A 22,093-nucleotide genomic window follows, 5' to 3' on the forward strand; every position below is an offset into this window, starting at 1 on the left:
CCTACGCTCTAACGGAGTCACCGCCACTGTGTGGATTGGATTGAGTGGATTGGTGTGGGATGAATTGGCGTGGATTGGAATTGGGCGGATTGAATTTGGGTGGGGTGGGGAGGATTGGGGTGTACTGCATTGCATAATTTAAAAAATGACACGAAAATGAAACTATGTTGCTTTGCACTCTATAGAACAAGATAATAGTCATCTTTTTAGAACAATGCCTACAAGCAAGAAACAAAACATGAGTGCAAAAAGACTTGGCAAAATAAGAGAAAGTTAACTCTAGAAAACAAAAAGTATCAATTTTGTTTGTCGTGCTGGGCACATTTTTGCCAGTCATACCCCTTCTGTTTGCAGGGCACTAGATGTTAAAAAGAACAAAATAGTACCTCAATCATATTGGGAGCAGAGGGTGGGCACTGATTTATTTGAATCAATCAGTGTATGGTCCCTGGGCCAAAGAGAAGACTGGAAATGATGCTAGGCCTGCAGTGACCAGTTACAAGGATGGAAAAGAGTGCTACAAGCCAACAAATTGTAAGCAATGGGTGGGTTCCGAGCCCTTTTTTGTTAACAATACGCATGCGCTAGGTTATGTTTTCGCAAGCTCAACACTAAACAAGCATTTGCAATGCAATAGGTCTCGCATTATTTAAGTTTAAGCTACTAGTACTGTAAATGGCAATGTTTTTATTTTTATTTATGCGCTATTTTAATTTTCTTTGCATAAAAAGGCGAATGCGCAGCATAAGAATATTCATTCTATGTTAAGCCAAGTGATGGAACACACATGGCTATAACCCGATCTATGCAAACCGAGACCTCGATGCTCATAGATTAGACATTCAGGATTCTAGGCGCAATGTTTTACTTGCGGTTACTTTCACTTTAAACCCTTGATTTGTTTCTTGGATATTTGATTGATATTCCATAATTCTAGCGACATTCCAAAGTCCACCAATAAAAGCAGTTGTCGACTAATAGATAAACATTACAAAGAGCAGCTTTTTAAAATTCCCAATCTTGCAGATGAGCGCATTTTTAAAAAGGCTATTTGAAGACAAAAAAACGTTGGCACAAAATAATGCGCACTTACCCACAGAGATTCGTCACTCGTTTCCATTCAATTTACTGAAGGCGACATTCTACCGAACACTTTACTGCACCGTTCTGCATAATCTTTTCAACAACCATATCCAACTAAGTACATTTTCATTGATTGATGAGGTGTGCATAGAGGGCGTAGCTACAGCCGGGTATATGGGTTAGCGTGTGCCCTGTGCAAAAACTCACCGCCGCAGCCCGGCTCGAACAGGAAGCCAGGCAACCTGTGTTGGGACGGGGGCGGGGTCGCAAAAAGACAGGAAGCAGGCGGGAGCCTACCCCGCGCTCCTGTGCCCGTCAGCCGGAAGATTGCCGGAAGATTAGCGTGTCAGCTAGCGTGGCTCCTGTGCTCGTGGAGAGCCCCGCCTGCTGCTGAGGATGACCCGCTGCCTGCCGCTGCCTGCCGCTGCCTGCCGAAGGAGAGAGGGAAGGAGAGAGGGACACACGAAAAGAACTCGGTGAGTGGGGTGTGAGGGGGGGAGGGGACATGTGCGCGCGTGTGTGTCTGTGTGTGTGCCTGTGTGTGCGTGTGTGCCTGTGCGTGCGCGTGTGTCTGTGTGTGTGTATGTATGCATGCATGCGTGCGTGTGTAAAAAAATCCGATGACTGGTGGGGGGGTTGCAAAGTGAAAGTAAGCAGCGCGTGTGTATGTGCGCATGCGCGAGTGCTGTGTATGCGTGTGCCTGTGATGTGCGCATGCGTGAATGTTGGTGCGCGTGCAAGCAGCTGAATCCAGCCGGGGAGAAGCGCGTGACAGTTTTTTGTCCGTCATTCCCCCGTGTCAGCTCGCTATAAGTCTCCGACCCTGGACGCATCCTTCGGATGCGAATTCCAGGGCGAGACCTAAAAAGGGAAGGTGAAAAGCAAAAGCTTGAGGCACTCTTAACGATAATGGAGCCTCTTAAAAAGACTGCCATTCAGTGAGGCCTGAACGTGTACAAAGTGAGTTTTTCAATACCCTCAACCAGGCCTGGCTGCTGGAATGATCTCACATCAAGTGAATCTAAAGATGACATTTTAACATCACACTTCACTATCTGTTGCATCACTGGACACCCATAATTGATGTTAATTATTCAGTTCAATGGCACTCATTTTAAATCTAGCTTGGAAGCATGAAAGACTGATTGCACCCACTAGAATCTGAACCCTTGACTTTAGGTCACACTGAAATATTTAAAATTGACACATTCGCCAATTTAGCGATCTAACCAAGTACTGTAAGCTTATAGAACATTTTACTGCTGTACTCTGCTGTGACAAAAAGAAACAAATGTCTGCCTTGAAACAGCAAAGCCCTATAAGTAAGTACCTCATGAGCTTTCCAAACTGTAGGAGAGTTAAGGTGGTTTCCAGTTGGTTGCCGGACAATTTCATTAACTACTGATCAGCCCGGGGAGGGGTGTAGCCGGCTGCGCAGTGGAATGGTCCCCTCTTTAGCGCGCTCCACTGGCCGGGTAAAAATCCTGCCTATATCCTGCACGGTAAACATCCTTCACAACGCGGTCAAAACACTGCGGTGCCATTACGACGTGTCTTTTACAACGCAAGTCGTTACCATGACTTGCGCTGGAGGGCGCTCTAGACTATGGAATAGTAGATTTACTATTCCAATACCTTCCCTCCTGTACGTAGGCTGGAGTTGGAATAGTAAATCTTACTATTCCTAAGTCCAGCACCCTACAGCGCAAGTCGTGGCGATGACTTGCATTGTAAAAGACGCGTTGTGATGTACCGCGATCATTTTGATCGCGTTGTAACATCATACATCCATCCTGCACTCCAGATTCTCCCTGGGTCGCCCAGGTTCTTTAGAAGGTTGCCGGACGACATGAGCTACGTGCTGGAGAAGTTTGAGAGCCATGTCTGAATCCTGCGTGGAGCTGGGCGAGTGAAGATAGAGACGTTGAGGGCTGTGGCGTCACCACGCTGGGCCGCTGCTGAGACGTGCAATAAATCGACCCGAGGCTGTTGAAGACCAGTGGGCCTGTGGCTGCTGCGACGGGTCCCGCCTACCGACTGTGGCAAAATGACCCGCACACCCCGGGGCACCTCACGGTCCGGACACTGGGGGCTGCTGGAGGCCCAATGAGCCCTGGACGGCGCAATCACTTTCTGGTCATACGGACCCCCGTTGACCCAATTCTGTAGAGTGGCTGAAACCGGACCGCAGCGGGCAGAGTGTGCTGGAAGTACACTGCCTGCATGAAACCAGCAAGACTCGAGGTGCGTGTATCGGAGGGTGCAAGGTGGGGGTTGGAGGAAGTGCGTACTCCCCTGCCTTGCCAGTGCACTTGGCACGCATATTTCGGTGCCCGGGGAGAGATTAAGGGCTCACCCGGGTCCGCCATTTTGTGGCGGCAGAGATTACCGCCTGCGTTCTCTGCTGGGGCTGCTGTGTTGCTGGGCCTGTGTGTCCGTGTATGTGGGACCATCGAGCTGTGGAGGAGCTCCAGCCATTCTTACCTGTGCCTTCATTCTTCTGTGGGGCCGCTCACGGTTTGCTGGCTGGTGGAGGTTGCACAGAAATCTGGAGACGCTGTGTGCTGCGTGGCCGCTGACCCCGTGCTGCGGCGAAGTGGATAGGTGTCCGCCTGCTGGAGGGGGGGTGGGGGTGGGTCTCAAGAGGTACATATATTGAGCCTTGTCTCTGTCCTGAGCCCCTGAGGGTTGAGCCGGGCTTTCCCGGGGCTTTGGTGGATAGTGGCCCATTGTGCACTGTTGCAGCTGCAGGGGCCCGGGCGGAGGCTCGCTTCATACCTGCCGTTGCGGAGGTCGCGGAGCCCTGCTCCTCTACGCATGGGGCGATTTGGCGGTGACCCCAGGTGCGGTGGTATTGGCTTGGCACACTGGAGTTCTGAGAGGCATGCACAGCGAGGCTAACAAGTGAGGTTACTGGCAGAGGTATCACTTCGTGGGGCTCCCATTCTGGTCTTGAGGGTTACAAGTGGGTGCGCCTTGTGTTCTCCTATCGCGTACCTGTTGGCTCTGTGGTCATGGGCAAGCAAGATGCCAAACAGCCGAAACTGAACTTTGAAAACAAGAGCTCCACTAGACAGGCGGACTCTGAACAGGAGCAGCAGGCAGAGAATCCATGCAACTCCTATGCTGAGGATCAGTAGGGAGGATCATGTTGGAGATGCGATCTAGTCTCCGCAACATCGACACTAAACTGGACACATTAACGTCGCAACTGGACACTGTAAAGACACAGGTGTCCACGCATGAGACGAGACTTGACGCACTGGAAAATCGCCACAATAAGTTTCATGAATTCCAGGCAGAAACTAAAGAACAACTGCTACACATGGACAAGCTTCTGGGGGTTATAAGAGCCAAAAATGATGACTTAGAAGCCAAATTGCGATGCAACAACCTCCGCGTAACTGGTATTCCACCATATCTAAGATGGAGACCTACGTGGCGGACTTGCTGCACAAACTGTTCGATCCTCACCTATCTGCAGTCTTCGTGGTGGAGAGGGCGCATATATCACTGGGACAGAGACCCCCTGTTGGTGCGCCGCCCAGGCCGATTATAGCGAATCTCTTGAACTATCAGGACAGAGACCGTATCCGGAGATTGGCCAGGGAGAGGGGCCAGATCACGCATAAAGGAAACAAGATCTCATTCTACCCGAACTTCACTCCGGCTGTGCAGGCGGCGAGGCGGGAATTCCTCCTAGCGAAGCGAATTCTTATGAAGGCTCAGATCCCATATTCCTTGCTGTATCCAGCTAAGCTAAAGGTAACCTTTGATTAAACTGCCCATTTCTTCATCGATGCAAAATCCGCCCTGAAATTCGCGAAACACATAGGAGAGAAGAAGAATAAAGGACAACTGGATGTGACGGAAGCAGCAGGAGGACACTTGAGTGACAATGACTGATTTGGGTATCGTACTTTCCAGCAGGTTGAAAGTATTGTGCTGCTATGCTGGGGGTTAAGAGAAGACTTCTTCTAATTGTAACTACATGTTTTCTTGCTCATAGTCATGTTATCTTTTATAGTTCTGCAACTCCTGTGTCCGGACCGTTGGTTTGTCCGCAGATCTCCCGGCCACCTTGTACAATACAAGGTAGTTTGCCGACAAAGCTACGCCCTCATGGGAAGTTTCCCTTTTTTGCTGACCCTCTGGGCGGTATGTTCTATTATTAGGATGGGTAATCTGCAACCTAATTGGGGGTTGGACTGGGCGGTGGGTGGGAGGGGGTACGGGGAGTCAGTTTTGTTGTTCAAATGCCAGTGTATATGTGAATTGGAGGTTGGCCGTTGTCATTTTGGAACGATCCACATCACGTTGTTGCTAATTAAGATGGGAATGACTGTAAAGCTGTGCACACGTCTGGTAATGTTTTGAATTGCTTAACTTGGAATGTGAGAGGGCATAATGATGATCGAAAGTCAAGATTGGTTCATGCTTATCTAACACGCCACAACATTCGGAAGAAGCAATACACAAACTGCTCTGCACCTTGAAGCCCTCTAATCACCTCACAGACCCTCTACCTGCTAATACTGTAAAAGACTTTACCCCCTTGCTCCTCCCTCTCTGGACCAAGATCATCAACAGCTCTTTGCAGCAAGGCCACATTCCAGACTCCCTTAAGGTGGGGCAAGTCACGCCTATACTCAAGAAACCTACTGCTGATCCGTCTGACCTAAACAACTATCGGCCCATCACCAATATCCCCACCCTGGCCAAACTGCTGGAGAAATGTGTCCAACTCCAACTAACAAAACACATTGATCAATTTGACCTCCTCAACCCTCATCAATCAGGTTTCAGAGCGAAACATAGCACGGAAACAGCTATGACACACATAATTGATGACGCCCTCCAAATTCTGGATCGCAATGAGTCCTGCCTCCTCATCCTTCTTGACCTCTCGTCAGCATTTGACACGGTCAAACATGAGAACTTGCTGGAGCTGCTAAATACTCGAATGAGGCTATCGGGAACTGTTCTCAAGTGGTTTTCGTCCTTCCTTCACAATCGGTCTCAGAGGTTCAAGATCGACAATGTGCTATCTACACCTATGCCTGCAGATCTAGGTGTTCCACAAGGATCCACCCTCTCCCCTACACTGTTCAACCTCGTTATGGAACCGCTCGCCACCTTGCTTCAAGCATCCAATGTTCAATTCCATATGTACGCCGATGACACACAACTCTATCTAAAGTTACAATCCCCGGAAGATATCAAACATCTGAATTCCACGCTTATTAACACCCAATCTTGGCTGGCCAATAATCACCTCAAACTAAATGCTCTGAAAACTGAGTTCCTACTCATCTCACCCCCGGCGAAAACCTCCTCCACCCAAACCTGGCTCAACAACCTAACAGAACTCAATGTCCAACCTACCATCGTGGATTCGGCGAAATCCCTAGGCATCACACTCGACGCTAAGCTCAACATGCAGCAGCACGTCATCAAAGCCACAAAAGCAGCTAATTTCCAAATTAACACGCTGAGGAAAATTAAACCCTTCCTCCCGGCCAAAGACTTCCAAACTGCTGTACAAGCTTTAGTCATCCCTCGAATTGACTACGGAATTGCGGCCCTCAGCGGTCTCCCGCTATCCACAACAGCACCCTTAAGAGCCTCCCTGAACGCTGCCGCGAGACTCATTACTGGCTCTAGAAAGCATTCGCACATATCCCCAGACTTAAAGTCTCTAAAATGGCTGCCTTTTGAAGCCAGAATACAGCTAAAAATTGCAGTTATGACACACGCGGCCGTGCACCACAAGGCACCCAACTACCTCGCTCAAAAGCTGTCTATATCAGGAGGTTCGAGAACCAATAGGAGTACAAAAAAATCTACTCCTGAAACCTCGTAGATTCCGGAAAGCGAAAACCTACAAGCGCTCCTTCTCAGGAATGGCACCCAGGATCTGGAATGCGCTCCCTCCTGAAACCAGGCTGATCTCCTCCACGGCACTCTTCAAGAAAGAGGTGAAAACCATCCTTCTGGCCAAGATCTCCTGATCGCTATAGATGTTGGTTCAGAGACTCTGCATTGTATCACTGCTCACCCTATCCCTTGGCACTACACTTTACCTGTAGAGTGGCACTACTACGCTACTCTCTTACTACCGACCAAGATATGATACACGTTGGTTTACTGATCCACCTGAACACCTCTGTATTGGGATCAATGACTTGTGCTGTCCTATATTACTTCCTTACCTGATTGTATATGGATTGGTTTTATGTATGTTTTTTATTATCCATGTTATTACCATGTTATTGTTATTGTTACCATATTATTGTTGTTTTATCCATGTTATTATCATGTTATTGACTTTTATACTGTTCCCAGTATCTCTGTTGACTCCTACTGCCCCTACCCTGTCTTTGTGAAGCGCTCTGATATCTGTAAGGATCCTGTTCGCGCTATATAAAACTTTGAATAAATAAATAAATAAACATTGACATTTGCCTATTACACGAGACACATTTAAACACAATGCATTCCCAGAGACTCCGCCATAGGCGCTGGGGTCATGCCTACTCGGCTATATACCTCGAATTATGCACATGGGGTGGCTGTGTTGGTAAAACGGGGGTCGGACTGGAAGGTGGGGTTGTTTAGTGGGGATCCAGAGGGCAGGTACGTTATGATACAGGGTACTCTAGGTGGCATATATAGTGGCTGTGTACGGTCCCAATGTTGACTCCCCAGACATTTTTAACAATGTATGGATGAAAGTCAGGGTGACTGGCCGCAATACGATAATATGGGGTGGGGATTTTAACGCTGTCATTGACGATGCTTTCGATAGGCGTGGAGCGGCCCGGACTCTGCACCCGGCAGCTGTCTCTGCTTTGAAGGCAATAATGGCGCACCAGACACCAATCACTGAGGGAGGGTACTGGCATTTCCGACCACCGTAGTGCATGGTCTCGCTTGGATTTCTGGTTGGTTTCTAGAAATGTGGCTACTTGGACTACTGGAGTAGAGCACATGCCATGCTCGTTATCCGACAATGCTCCCTGTTTATTGAAATTACTGATCCCAAACCAGCCGAGGCGTGCATTTTCTTGGCGTCTTCCACCACATGCCCTCTTAGACAAAGCCTTTAAGGAGGAGATCCGACAGGATATTAGTGATTACTTGGAGCTAAACACTGGGTCAGTGGATACCGAAGCCTCGCTTTGGGAGGCATTTAAGGTAGTCATAAGGGGCAAATGCATTGCCCGTCAGGCGGGTGTATTAAAAGCTATAAGAGGCACGCTCGCATCTCTTGAGACTAGCATAAAAGATCTTGAAACACAGTTTTATGCGTCTGGAGATCTGGAAACCTCTGGTCTATTGAAATCAAAGCTGTTGGATTACGCAGAGGAAGCAAATCGTGAGGTGAAATTCCTGAGTAAATATGCGGAGACCTGGAGATATGGGGAGGGGGAGAGGCCGGGACGCACACTGACGGGCATGATTCGACCACCCAAGTTCACGACCTATATACCCACGAGGTACACATTGCATCGGACACCATGGTTAGGGGTCATGGGGAAATTCTAAATACCTCCTCAGGTTTTTACTCCAACTTGTACACCACCGCCCACGGGATATGTCCCGAGTGGCTGGAATCCTTTAGTTTGGATTAGATTGCATTAGTCTGGTTTAATAATACTCACAGAAAGTATATGGATCTCGCGATAACCATGAAAGCTGTTGACCAGGACATAAGGAGTCTGCCTCTGGACAAGGCTCCTGGCCCAGACGGCTTGACCACGGCCTTTTATAAGACTTATGCTGAGGTGTTGGCGCCCAGACTATTGGCGGTATACGAGGAGGCATTGGAGGTGGGAACACTACCTAAGACCATGAGGGAAGCCATGATTATTACACTGTTAAAGCCTGATAAACCTGAAGGGGAGTTGGACTCCTATAGACCTCTCTCACTATTAAACGTCGATGTCAAAATACTGGCCAAATTAATTGCTAACCGTTTACAGCCACTGCTCCCTATGGTAGCACTCTCTGACCAGTCAGGGTTTGTCCCGGGTAGGTCGACCTCACACAACATAAGGACAATTTTTTCAACACTACATTATCTGCACCCGACAGTCAATGCTGCGGTGGTGTTTTTGAATGCCACCAAAGCCTTTGATACCCTTGGATGGCCATACCTATTTGCTATATTGGGGTGTATGGGGTTCGGTCCACTCTTCATTAACAGAATCAGTTTCCTATAGTCACAACCCAGCGCAAGAATCAGGGTGAATGGCTTGGTACCTGAGCCTTTCATTATTTCGCGTGGCATGAGGCAGGGTTGATCCCTTTCCCCACTACTGTTTGCTATCGCTATGGAGCCTTTAGCTGCCCGCATCCGACAACACCATACGGCGCAAGGCATAGGGTTTAGCTCCAGGTGCCTTCTAATATCGTTGTATGCAGATGATGTCATTCCATACCTGGTAGACCCGGAGGTCAATTTGGACTCAGTGCTAGGTGAATTAATTAGATTTGGCGAACTGGCTGGGATCTCTGTCAACTGGTCAAAATCAGTAATTTTTCCATTGACGGACAGTACCCCGCAGGTTTTCTCAGAGTACCCACGGAAATGGGAAGCAGACGCGGTTAAATATTTGGGTATATGGATAAGTCGGGATATTCAGGAAATTTGGAATTTGAATTTTGGTAGAGCTGTCATGTGGCTAGAGGAGAAGGTCAAGATATGGGCGGGGCTGCCTCTGTCCCTCACTGGCAGGATAGCCTTGGCTAAGATGGTCATTTTACCCAAATTTCTATATTTGTTCGCGAATATTCCAATCCCACTCACAGCGCACTTTGTTAATACGCTCAAATCACATCTCGTAACCTTGGCATGGGCGAATAGACAGGCTAGAGTCTCTTGGGATGCGTTATCACTGTCTTTGAATCAGGGTGGCCTGGGTGCCCCAGACATGCACCTATATGCGCTTTGTGCCCAGGCCCAGTTTCTGCACTTCTGGATCCATCAGACTCCCTTCCAGCCCCATGTAGCGGTAAAGCAAGATAAAGTTGCGCCTGTCCCGCTGAAGGTAGCTATATGTGCTATGGTGAAGCATCCTAGAGGAGATGTAGATACTACCGGAATGCTATGTTGGGTGTGGGAAGAGCTGCGCAAAAGGGCAGGTATCCCGGTGTTATAATCTCCCTCACTTTCGTTGTAGCAAAACCAGATGTTGCCATGCATTGCAGGAGGGGTTAGCAGGCCCTTGGAACAGAAACTACACTTCTATACCTTTGCTGATGTATTTCCAGAGGCAGAGGAGGGGCAGGTGGTGCCCTTCTCAGAACTGTTTTTGTAACACAGACTGCGTGCGGCTTGCCGCACAATTAGCGATGACTTTCTGCCCGCCCCGCCCCCCCCCCCGGTCTTCCCTACATTGGAAAACCTGGTGGGTTCTCCGTCTCCCCGCAGGTTGGTCACCAGGCTATATAGGCAGATGCAGGCCACTGTGCCTGTGGTGCAATTTAAGTCCTTTCAACACTGGAATGATGAACTCCAGTCTCCGTTAGCCATAGACCAATGAGAATTCTGTTGCGGACAGCTTACGGAACTCTCGCCTAATTATAGACTGCGATTGATACATTTTAAATATCTCCACAGGTTGTAGAGGACACCCATCAGCCTGCACAGGATGGGACTTAGAGCTAGGGACGACTGTTGGAGGTGTGGTTTTTCCCCCGCTTCTTTTTTACACGTGGCCTGGTCATGCCCGGCACTTGCAGACTATTGGATTTTTATCTCAGTGAATCAGATTGTTGGGAGATCGGATGCTCCGTCCCCGGAACTGGGTATATTGGGATATGTCAAAAATACTCCACCCAAAACACGCAAATTGCATGCTTTACTCCTCTTATTTGCTAAAAGATGGGTGGCACTGCGCGGGGGCAGGAGAAGAGCGCCCTCGATCAAGGGCTGGCTGGCCGATGTAGTGTATGGCCACACACAATTGGTAACATACTGGGAGCTCATGCCGCCTGCTTCCCGCCCTTGTGACATCTGTTACCCCTTCCTGCAGTGGGTTCCGTCGCAGAGGGAGGATACGGAAGCCGAACTCCCCGCTGTTGCACATCCCCCGGAGTAGATGGGAGGGTACTTCGCTTTTTTCGCATCAAATGGTAAGCTTATACATCTATGTTACTTGAGATAGAAGGGGTAAATCAAGGAACGGATAAAAGACTTTATGTCTCTAGTGGTAGGTTTTTTTTTTTTTGGTAGAGTTTTATATAGCGCGAACTAGAACCGTACAGAATCAGTTATCAGAGCGCTTTACAAAGCACCAGTTACGTTACATGAGGACACACTTTCATTTTTTTTTTTTTTTTTTAGGCACGGGGAGATTAAGTGATTTGCCCAGAATCACAGGGGGTTATTGGCGTCGTTACCGAGACTCGAACCCAGATCCCCAGGTCCGAGGTCGAGCGCCTTAGCCGTTAGGCCAACCCCTCTCCTGACGTTTTTTGATTTGCGTATTTAGGTATGACTTATTTTCTTCTAGGTATTGAGAGTCCCTCAAACACTTCAAGCATGTTGACTGTGTGTCTTATTTTATTACTAGCGGAACGTGAACATCCATTGTGTTTCTGTATTATTATATGACATACGCCTACACCATGGTTCATGATTGTTGTAACAACTAACTGGCTGGTTCTGTGGTTGTGAGGTTGTGTAATTACTCAAAATGCCAATAAAAAAAAAAAACTACCAATCAGCCCATTCTTGTATATTGGTCACCAACTACAGATGGTTAAATTAGTGACAAAGCACTATATAAATGTGCTCACTCAATCACCCACTAATATATATTTAGAAAGTTTGGTTACCAAGAGTGTCACCCATAGTGGTAATAGTTCTAGTCTCCACATCCATATTATTGGTTAGGTTAGACAGCACCATGGCAAGATGAGGCCTCCAGTCACCCCACTTCTCATCTCCACAGCACTAAAAAGGGAAACAGAAAAGATAAAAAACAGGGAGATGCACAAGGCAAAATCAGTTCTATAGCAATTCATGTCGTAAAGCAGGATTTATCAATTGTGCCAAAGTAATACGTTTGAAAGTGCATAAATATCGGCATACCAGAGGCTTCAGCTATTTATTAAGAGCATAACTCACCGTAGACGCAGCTGGCATTCTCCCAGACATGAGCTGGTAAACAGTCTGCAGAGGATCATTAATTGGGAGGCTGTTGGCAAATCTAAATGAGACAAGGTTTTTGCTGCATTACTGTACAATAATTACTTTTTATTCGAGGTACTCATAAGCTTCAGAAAAATAAGCATTGAAAGTGTGACAGTATTACTTTACATAACTCTTTAACTCACTATTCACCAGATTGCTTTTCTAGGAAGCAAGTTCTGTACACAATATTATCACTAGGTGGTAATACCGTGCACAGCGTCCAGGGGCTCCCCAAACGTGAACAGGGAATCAATGTAAAACCCAAAGTCCTCTGTGAGTGGTAGTTTGGGTGAGCAGCCTTACCCCTAAGGAGTGTAAGACATTTATTGCACACACAATCAATAATGGACACACGACTCAAGAAGTAGACCCGGACCAATTTCATAAAAATATACTATGTCTGTACTTTATTTTAAGACTCCGGTCTTCGTAATAAGGTAAGTACATTTTAATTAAAAAATACTTTTCACTTTGAAAAATCAACACTTTAGAATTTTTTTTACACAGTCCAATGTTATCCTATGGGGAAAACAATATTGAGGTTACACAATTAAGTGTTCAACTTACAATGAGGGAGAGGGAAGCCTCTGGATTCGCACTGCAGGTGCGGTCATGAAGGGCAGGAGAGGTCTGCCAAGGCTGGAGACAAGGTCAGGATGGCCGGGGAGACATCCCTGCACAGGTAAGCCACTCAGACTCTGGCCGAGGGAGTCAGGTGCAAATTGGGCAGGGGATGCAGATCTGGAGTCTTTGGAGTCCTTTTTTTCAGGACAGGTCCGCTCTCCGTAGAAGATCTGAGTCTTTTTCAAAGGCAACAGTCCTCCCAGGGGTTTCAGAGGTCGCGGGTTCAAGACAGGTTGCAGGAAAGCTGGAGACAAGCCGCTAGGGCTAGGGCCAAGGCAGTTGTCCTCTTCTGGCTTCTGCTGCAGGGCATCTTCTTTCTTCTTAGGTCGTCGCATATCTGAAGGTCAAGTCTGGGGGAGCCACCTAAATACTAAATTTAGAAAGCGTATTAGGGGAGTAGCAGGTAGGGCCAATAGGCACACTATCTGGAGTGGCCACACCCTCTATTATGCCCCCTCCTGTGGGAGGGGGCATAGACCTAGCCCTGACCGGAGGCCCCACCCCATCTTCAAGATGGTGGGGGCTGGAAGTTGCGCTTAACCTGGCTCCCTCCACCTTAGGGGTGGGGTTGGCGTAGGTGGGCACACAACCTATCATGTTGAATTGTCCTGCCGGTTTTACACCCAAAGTGAGGGTTTAAACCAGGGGCTGCCATCTGCTGCTAGCAGCAGAGGGTGGGGGCCGCAAGACAAAGGCGGCAGGCCTTTAAAGCTTTCCTTCTTCGAGCACTGGCCCATCCTAGGGGAGGAGGCATGACACTCCTGCCCAGGAAGTGGATTTTTCTTGTCTCAGAGAACAGGAGCTTTCTACACAGAGGTCCAGAATCATGTCTGGTGGTAACTGGCTGCCTACAGCCGGTCAGAGACCACACCAGGGTTGATAGGAATTCAGGGGCCACCTCTGAGGCGCCCTGTGGATACAGGTTACAATAAATCCCACAGTGTGGGTTTATTGAAAGGAGTAGTTTGGCACCAATTGCTCCAGTATTCAGTGAAGCTATAAGGATGCTGTGGAACTCAAGTTCCCAAGTTTCCAGCCTAAGTACGGCACTTACAATATCAGGAAATGGTGCCCAATATTGCAGGGGTATATCTGCTCATTCAGATATGCCCTCACCTGTGGTATAGTGCACCCAGCCTTAGGGCTGTGAGGCCTGCTAGAGGGGTAACTTACCTCTGCTGCCAGGCAGTGCTAGTTGGCATGGCCCCCAGGCAGGGTGCCATGTCGACTTTGTCATTTCTCTCCCTCACAGAGGCATGTAGGATGCAAGGGTAATGGCATGGTCCAAGTGAGGGGGTCCCAAGGGACCCTCTTCAGCTCTTAGGCCCAGGGTACCATTTACTAGGGACTAACAGGAGGCAGAAGTACTAATTGGGAGTTTGTTTTGGGGTAGGAGCACTGGCACAGGGGACCTGTTCGGCAGGGACCGTGTGCATTACATTTGAAACCACATCAAACCAGGCAAAACGTGGGGTCTAATCATGCAAAAAGAGGTACTTTCTCACAGTTTTGTTTTAAGATACAAGCTTACAGTTACAAACTTTTTAATACTAATTGTAGAAATGCACACATCATGTAATTCTGCATTAGAACGTAAATTAAAATAAATGAAACATAACAGATCAGCTCGATATTCTATTTCACAGAAGAGGTACACCTTAAAGACAAACCATCCTATTTGTGACCTTCAGAGAAAGCACAGAGCGAAGAGTTATATCGTCATTCCTTTTCGCAGAGGAGCACAGTGCTTATAATTGTCAATTCACATAGAGGTTTAATGGAAAACGCTCTCTTAATGCTCAGCTTTATACAAATCAGCATAAAGGGAATATCCTGGCATGAAGGTCACTAGCCAACCGAAATGCTTTTATAACGCCATAGCTAACTGAACACTAGAAGCTTGAGTTATCTTTTAATTGTTCTAGGTTATTTCTACACAGATTAAAAATAGAACAGTTTATTTATACCTACATTGCCTGTGCGAATAATTAGATTTCAATTACAATTTACCTTAGAACATTTATTTTTCTCCATTTTAATTAAGTTTTCGGGCATCCAGGGCCAAGAAACAAAGGTTAATGAAAACTCAAAAACGGAAACTAACTACTCGTACGAAATTGGATTATATTTGGGATGAGTTACTACCCACATCAAGGAAGAATCACAACCTTTGTCAGGGTAAATCATTCAAGGTACTAAATTAACTTTAGCTCAAACCCGGTCAGCTGTGGCACAGAGCAGACAGGCTTAACTTAGGGCAACATGTAAAGTACTAATGCAGTATCAAAACAGAAAAAGTAAAAATGCAAAACAATAAAAATCTCAAACCGAATAAGAAAAGTAGAGTAAACTTAAAAAAAAAAAAAAAAACAGAATGACAAAATCCAATAAAGTCAATCTAAGATATGAATTTTTCAATTTTTAAGTAGGAATGGCACCGAGAAGTAGAACGTGCCAATGCTAGTTAATGGTCGCGGTAGACCAGGACTTAGTGCAGTTTGAGGCTGGCCATGATGGAGCGCAGGTCCGATATAACAACCAGGTTTGTTCTGGTAAAGACGGAGTCATAAGGTAAATGTTTGAAGTCCCAATCCACCACATTGTTAAAATTCTAAATGCCCCCAAGGACTTCAAGAAGAATCACTTAGAGACACACAGGGGGTCAGCAGAAGCCAACAGCAGGGTCCAGTCTAGGTTAAGTTGCGACCTGTCAGTTGGGCAGTTGCAGGAAATACCTCTTGTAGCTTGTTCTAACCCTGTATCTTAAATAGGAAGTCAGTCTGATCACCTATGGAGATCACATCTTTGTCTTGAGTACAAACGGAGCAGGTACAGTCCTTCAAGGCTACTCTCAGGTCACAGACAGTAGGTCCAGTCTTCTTCTAACCTTCCTCAGGTTCAGGAGTGTTCTGAAATGGGTGCATGGTGATGCCACATTTATGCCTGGCCTCGAGAAAAACTACTCGCCCACTCATCGGGTGAGCTATTTTTTAGGGCCACCTGGCCTGTTCTGGCGAGCTGACACATAACAGGCGTTCTGTTCACTCACAAAGTGAATGAGCACTAAAGATGCCTTGAAATCTTGTTTTTAATCTTGTCACCTTGCTCTGCAATCAGACAGAGGTCAAAAGTCAGTTGGTCTTCCATTTACTTTTCTTTCTCCGACTGCTTAGAGGATTTTGTAAAGTGAACGGTCTGGCAATCCTGCTGTGCAAAGCGTATGAAATGAAAGGCTGTAAAATATACAAACTTTTTTCTATCAAAAGATTTACATTGCTAATAAATGAGTTGCACAAACATTTCAAAGTATATTTGAGTACGTATGCAAGCACATTTTGTAATCTTGTGTGGTAAAAAAAAAAAAAAAAAAGATTTTTATATGATGAAAGCATATCAGAAAGCTTTACTTGGTAATGTGCAAATTATAAATATTTTTGCTGAAATCCATTTTCCAAACATGGTTTATGCGCTACATAGTTTTATCAGTAAAACTGCATGTTATTGGGATTGTTTGTGGCCATTTCATTAGGAAATGTGCTGGCTGTGAATGACAATGCACCACCACCTTCATGCTTTAGTGATATATTTATTAAAAGTGAGTTGTTAAACATGAACTGAGAAATATTCCTGCCCCCGCCCCAAAGACCATGCTATTAGTGAAGTAAGAGGCAAGTCAAGGGTCATATGTATATGTGGGCCATATCTGTATTATGCATGAAGTAAAGTTTAGCCTATTAAATCAAAAAAGTTCTCTTGCACAGCAGAAATGCTGAACACGCAAATTTGAAAGTGATCTTATATGCGATAATGAAGAAAAAGGCGGCTCCATAAAATACATTTTTTACCCTGGATCACACAATTTGAGATCGGTTTACAGGTCAAGTACATTACACTTAGTTCGAGGAGATTATTCAAGTTGCTAGACCTGCAGGTCTAGTAAAATTATGATTTTTCAGGCCTGCAAGATAGTGGGTAAGAAGGACTCCTGGGCATGCCCTAGCCAATTGGGTAAAGGTTTCTAGGGCTACCTCTTCACACTTTGGGCATTTTCAAGATGGTGAAAGTCCTTAGCCACACTAAACTTGGGCCCTGAGGGCTGGGTGCGTGGTTAAGTGTGTGAAAGGATTGAGGGAGAGGAGTGTGCCATGGTATTCCTAGTGTCCTCCCACATCTAAGACCAAAATACAGTTTGAACACCACATAAACCCAGAGACAGAAGTATGGTTTTCCAGCAGTCAGACTGTGGATACACAAGAATTGTCTTGCCACCCAGTTCCCATCCTTTCCGGGACACCCCCAGTTTTGTATATAAGGGGTCTCCAACCTTTTCTGTAATAACAGCCACCTATAATCAAAGAAAAGCCTCCAGAGTGACTATTTTGTGTTGCATTAGTGACCATGTCAGAAAAGATTACAGTAGCCATCATCATATGCACGATTGCCAGCAATCTGAACTGCCTCATGAGTAATACATGCCAGCCATAGCTGGCATGCCCCTGGCCCAAGGTAATAATTAACTATAAGGCTCTCCAACGCTTTATGATTTATCGCTTAATTAACCTTTTCCATGCTAATGGCAAGGTGAACTCGTCATGAGGCACACTGGAGCTGTGCTCATGACAAGGTCAACTCGTCATGTATAATGGGATTATCCAACTTCCAGCACAGGAGGGGAAAAGCCTTAGCAGCCAAGGTGTTAACAGCTTTAAATATATTTTAAAAATCACTTTTTCCTTCAAACAATAGTTCATTAGTTCAGAAACTAAATACATATTCATCTCCAATCCATGCTTCAGAATTTTGATACACATTATTTCAACCAGGCAAAAACTTCTAATTTAGTAGGCTGGAGTACAAACAGGAGAGCTACTTGCAGGTAGCAGTAGAGCTACCAGTAGCTCACAAACTAATAGTCGACCCTGTTACATATAAACCCAGAAGACCTGTCAAGCAGGATTTGACACTGCAGTGTCAAAAAAGATGCACACATCACCCCCCCCCCACCCTGCATAGTCGGAGAGGTTCAGAGGAGTCATATTTGCCCATTCAGGTAAGCGTACTGCCACGGGTTACCTTGAGCTCCATCTAAAATGAGAACCAATCTGAAGTTTGTGACCTTAGAAGGTGAGAAAGTTCTTTCCTTGAGGCCCACCCACATCATAACACCATTCAGAAATGAGTGAAAATGTGACCTTGGATTCAAAAAATAAGATTTGTAAACCATGTTAAGAACTCCACTGTATAAGTGTGGGAGGAGGAACAATATTCTGTTCTGTAGGTTTTTGAAAAGTAAAAATGCAAGTTACAACTGAACTAGTACTAGCAGGAGGGCAGCTAGGGTCCTTTTGGACGCATAATATATTTAAACTAGTTTCTTGAAACCCAAAGTGGAGCACTTGATAAAAGTGCAGATTCACTGCAGGTGGGATAATGTTGTGTAGTGCAGAATTTGAGCAGTTCTTTGGGCTAAGTATTAACAGACAGTCTGGTAAGAGTAACAGACAGTCAAACTACCTGAACCTAAAACAAGGTGTCATGGATGAAGAGGTGTACAAGCTGATATAGCTAGTAGCCAAGAGGCATGAATCACTCCCTGGGTGACATTGATCTTGTTCTTGAACCCCAACAAGAAATGATTATTTGAGCAGTAGAACTCAAACAAAAAAAGTGGTTGAGGGGAAAACTGCACAAATAATCAAAAAATAAATTGCTATTCTCCATATTTAAAAACATGTGGTTTAATGGCAGACGTAATGTGAGGGAGGGGTACTGGTCTATTCATTGTCAACTCAAGAGATTGGCCACAAGAGTTCGTACTTCTAAATTCCAAAATTATCCTTGGATAAAGCTGTAGTCACTGGTCCAAAGGACATTTCAGAATGTCTTATATAGTTCTTTGGACCTAAAGAAGAATTGCTAAAGACTAGCACAAATTGGAGCAGGATGGGAGGGAAACCGATGCTTAACAAGTGCCACTTAAAGAATACAACTGACTCGGTAATTTAGTGTAAGACTCACAATGCCTCCACCGTTTGGCCTGCCACCTAGAGTCAGATCATCGTAGCACCTAGGTTTCAAGAACAAACTTACATTTGACTGAAAGAAACCAAACAAAACCCCCCCAAAAAAAAACACACACACTCTCTCTCTCTCTTAATGTCATACAATGATCACAATGCAGACTTTAGCAAACTGGACAAACTACTTCAAGGTAGTTGACTAGTTTCTATACGCATATAGACAACACAGTCAAGTGCATTCATCAGGAAATAGCAAACATGCTGGCCCATTTTTTTCACAATGTTTTTTGTGGCCAAGGAAAGGGTACATTGCCACAATACAGAAATGCAATGTTCAGCTAGAAAAAAGTGCTAAAGGCCTGTCCTGCACCAGGGCATATATTAGAATCTACAGGGTAAATAAACTAGAGTATAAAACTTTTGGAAATTGCACGGTTTTGCTAAAAGTTAAAAGGAACCAGCTGCAGAAATAGTTTGATGCGCACCGCTTTTGAAGCATACAATTTCTGGCTACAATATATGGCCAGAGATCCAAAGTAAATTCTACATAAGCCATTAAGATCAAACCAAATAACATACAGGGATGTGTTCAACAAACAGCACTGAAGAAAGCAACAACTCAAATGTTACAGTCCATTAAACAGACCGAAAACATATCAGCATATGTTAAACAGATCTACAAAGCCCAAGTTCTAGCGGTCTACAAGTATTCCTCATGGAGATTGAAAAGATGTATTTTTATTGTATAAGAATACACCTAAGATTAATGAAACCCTTTCACAGATTACGTCACTTTCCGGACTCCTTACTTTCTTGTGTCCAAGTTCAAACTTTATTTCATGTGAAATTAGGAAGTAAAAATAAATCTTTTCCAATTTGGACATTTTCTCTCTTAATCAGTTTCCTTGGTTCCATCTGAAATAGCGGCCTGAGAATCTTTGAAAGCTTATGACTGTCATTTCCAACTACCACCTGTAACTGGTGTGATTGCCACAAGCAGCTTTTACTACTCACCCCAATTTTATCCTAAAGTCTCTCTTAAAGGTCTTTGGTATGGTCATATCTGAATATTCCAATGACCTGTGTTCTGTTCAGATACTGAAGTCAGTTTGGGGGGTCCTGCACAATGTGCATTAGCACTGGTTTCTTTTTTCAACTCCAGAGCACTTCGCAATTACAGAATGGGACGCAGACATCTGTGAAGCTTGTTCTGTAATAATGATAGTGTCTGTGTATATTTTGTACATGCTTGATCTCCAAGTAGTGTGCCCTCATTTGCAGGATGACATGGCTGCATGCAAATGAGGGAAATACCTTAGCTTTGTGCCACATTAAAGATGCCCCTGCAGTGTCAAACAGGCTATCAGGAAGTGCACCAACTGTGCCCCAAATACGAACTGCACCCACACGAGCAACCTGAGGGGTAACAGGGTCCCAGAGACCCCCGCAGGCATGTGCAGTCACACCCTTAATCCGCAATACTGCGGAATCTCTGTCCACTCTGCAAAAGCAGCTAGACTAATTTCCTTTAAAGCAATAAGTGGTCCCAAACATGTCCTGATGCAGACAAGTTTGCACTTGCACTGGGACACCACATTTTATTTTTGTAATATGGTGCATGGTTTAGGTATTCACTTTGTACACCCTACAGCAACAATCTAAGACAATGTGCCATGTTAATGTAATGCAGCGCTTGAAAAGTTATTCCATTAGTAATGCAGTGGTCTCCTCACTGCTACATGCCTAATAAGGTCCTATTGATGCAGCCATTAGACGTATCACAAGTGTTTCACACAGTTAATTATGCCATTGTAATTTGGAAACTTAATTTACACCGATTGATCTACAGAGGGTACAGTCCGCCTAACTGAATGCGCTGAGGTGATACTCATTCCCCTTATTTCCTCTGGTGCCAAAACTATTGATTGTCGTATGAACCAAGAGCCCTCGCTATTAAACATCTTCTTTAACATCCTCGTTCAGTCTACTTCTGCCATTATTGGATCACAGGGTTTTCATTTTTAAATATGTATGTGGACATTACTCAGATGCGCCCCCACAATTGGAGGGAGGAGGGCAGGGATGCAATCACAGGATGACCTGGGACATGAAGGCTACATAATTTAAGATTGGTCTTATTCAGGGCCACTACAGGATGGGCAGCCATTGCCTGAATCTAAAATTCAAGAAAACTGACATTATAGTGAGTGGTGTGTACTACCTCTGGGCAACATTTTTTGGCCCCTGGAAATTGGAGTATACCACAATCTGGTTTTCAGACATTGGCTTCAGATGATATTCCTCCTCATCAACCAAGGGGGAAATCTAGTGATGGGTGAAGGTGAACGCTTTCTTACCCATTCTATTTGTTTCGACCTCCTCCCTCCTATCTTCCCCCCTATCTGCCCCTATGATCTTATCGAGCTCGTTGCTTCCTGTCTACCGCTTGGGTGAAAAATGCTTCCATCACAAATGCCAGCAGGAAAAGCATATGCCAACAGAGCAACCATATCAGTTTTGCATTACCAAAGTCTCCTTTATTTGAGAGTGGCTAAAGATGCAATGTACAATTTGCACCTGTAACAAAAACGGGAACGCATGCTCAGTAGTCGGCATAACAAATTAGATCCAACTGCATCATATTAAGGATTTACACTGAATGGTTAGGCATCACATTCCCCTAAAGGTCTTACATATTATTTTCCAATCATGTAATGGGATTGCCTCATTTCCAAAGGAGAAAGGTGGAACCTCTTAGCTCCCTTGCCAACAAATCTGGTTTGCCAATTGACTTTCTACTTCCTTTGCTGGCTCTCACTCCACAAGATGCTCTGCATTCACCTGGATTATAGTGTATGGATTTAGTGTTTTTGGGAAAAAACTAAATACTTGCTCGTTTCCTTCATAGCTTTCTGTATTTGGGAATAGTTATTTGCTGTTTCAATCAACTCTGTTCATTTGCTCAATTATCCTCCAGAGAAACCTATGCCACATCCAATATTTGCATAGATTTTTTAAACGTTCAAAGCAATGTGTCAATTCTTAAACTTCTTGGGAAATGGTCTTAAGTAGGTAACTGCAACTGAGAGTAGACACCAAGATTTTATTTCAGTTTTTATTATTTGAAAAGAACATCAATATCTGGTGTAAGACTCAAGTCACC

The 22,093-nt window shown here is 45.3% G+C and overlaps 1 protein-coding gene across 6 annotated transcripts in view; it reads right to left on the bottom strand.

The window, feature by feature from the left end:
* The window catches only part of SEC16A (SEC16 homolog A, endoplasmic reticulum export factor), a 421,944-nt gene that overhangs the window by 290,116 nt on the left and 109,735 nt on the right, over positions 1 to 22,093 (bottom strand). For all 6 annotated transcript variants that reach the window (XM_078641918.1, XM_078641921.1, XM_078641919.1 and 3 more), the window contains exons 13-14: positions 12,221 to 12,302; positions 11,929 to 12,046 (exon numbers count right to left, since the gene is read on the bottom strand). In XM_078641918.1, coding sequence (XP_078498044.1) covers positions 11,929 to 12,046; positions 12,221 to 12,302 — 200 coding nt within the window. The remainder of the gene's footprint in view (positions 1 to 11,928; positions 12,047 to 12,220; positions 12,303 to 22,093) is intronic.

Source organism: Lissotriton helveticus, chromosome 5_1 (genome assembly GCF_964261635.1).
Source record: "Lissotriton helveticus chromosome 5_1, aLisHel1.1, whole genome shotgun sequence".
Taxonomy (NCBI): domain Eukaryota; kingdom Metazoa; phylum Chordata; class Amphibia; order Caudata; family Salamandridae; genus Lissotriton; species Lissotriton helveticus.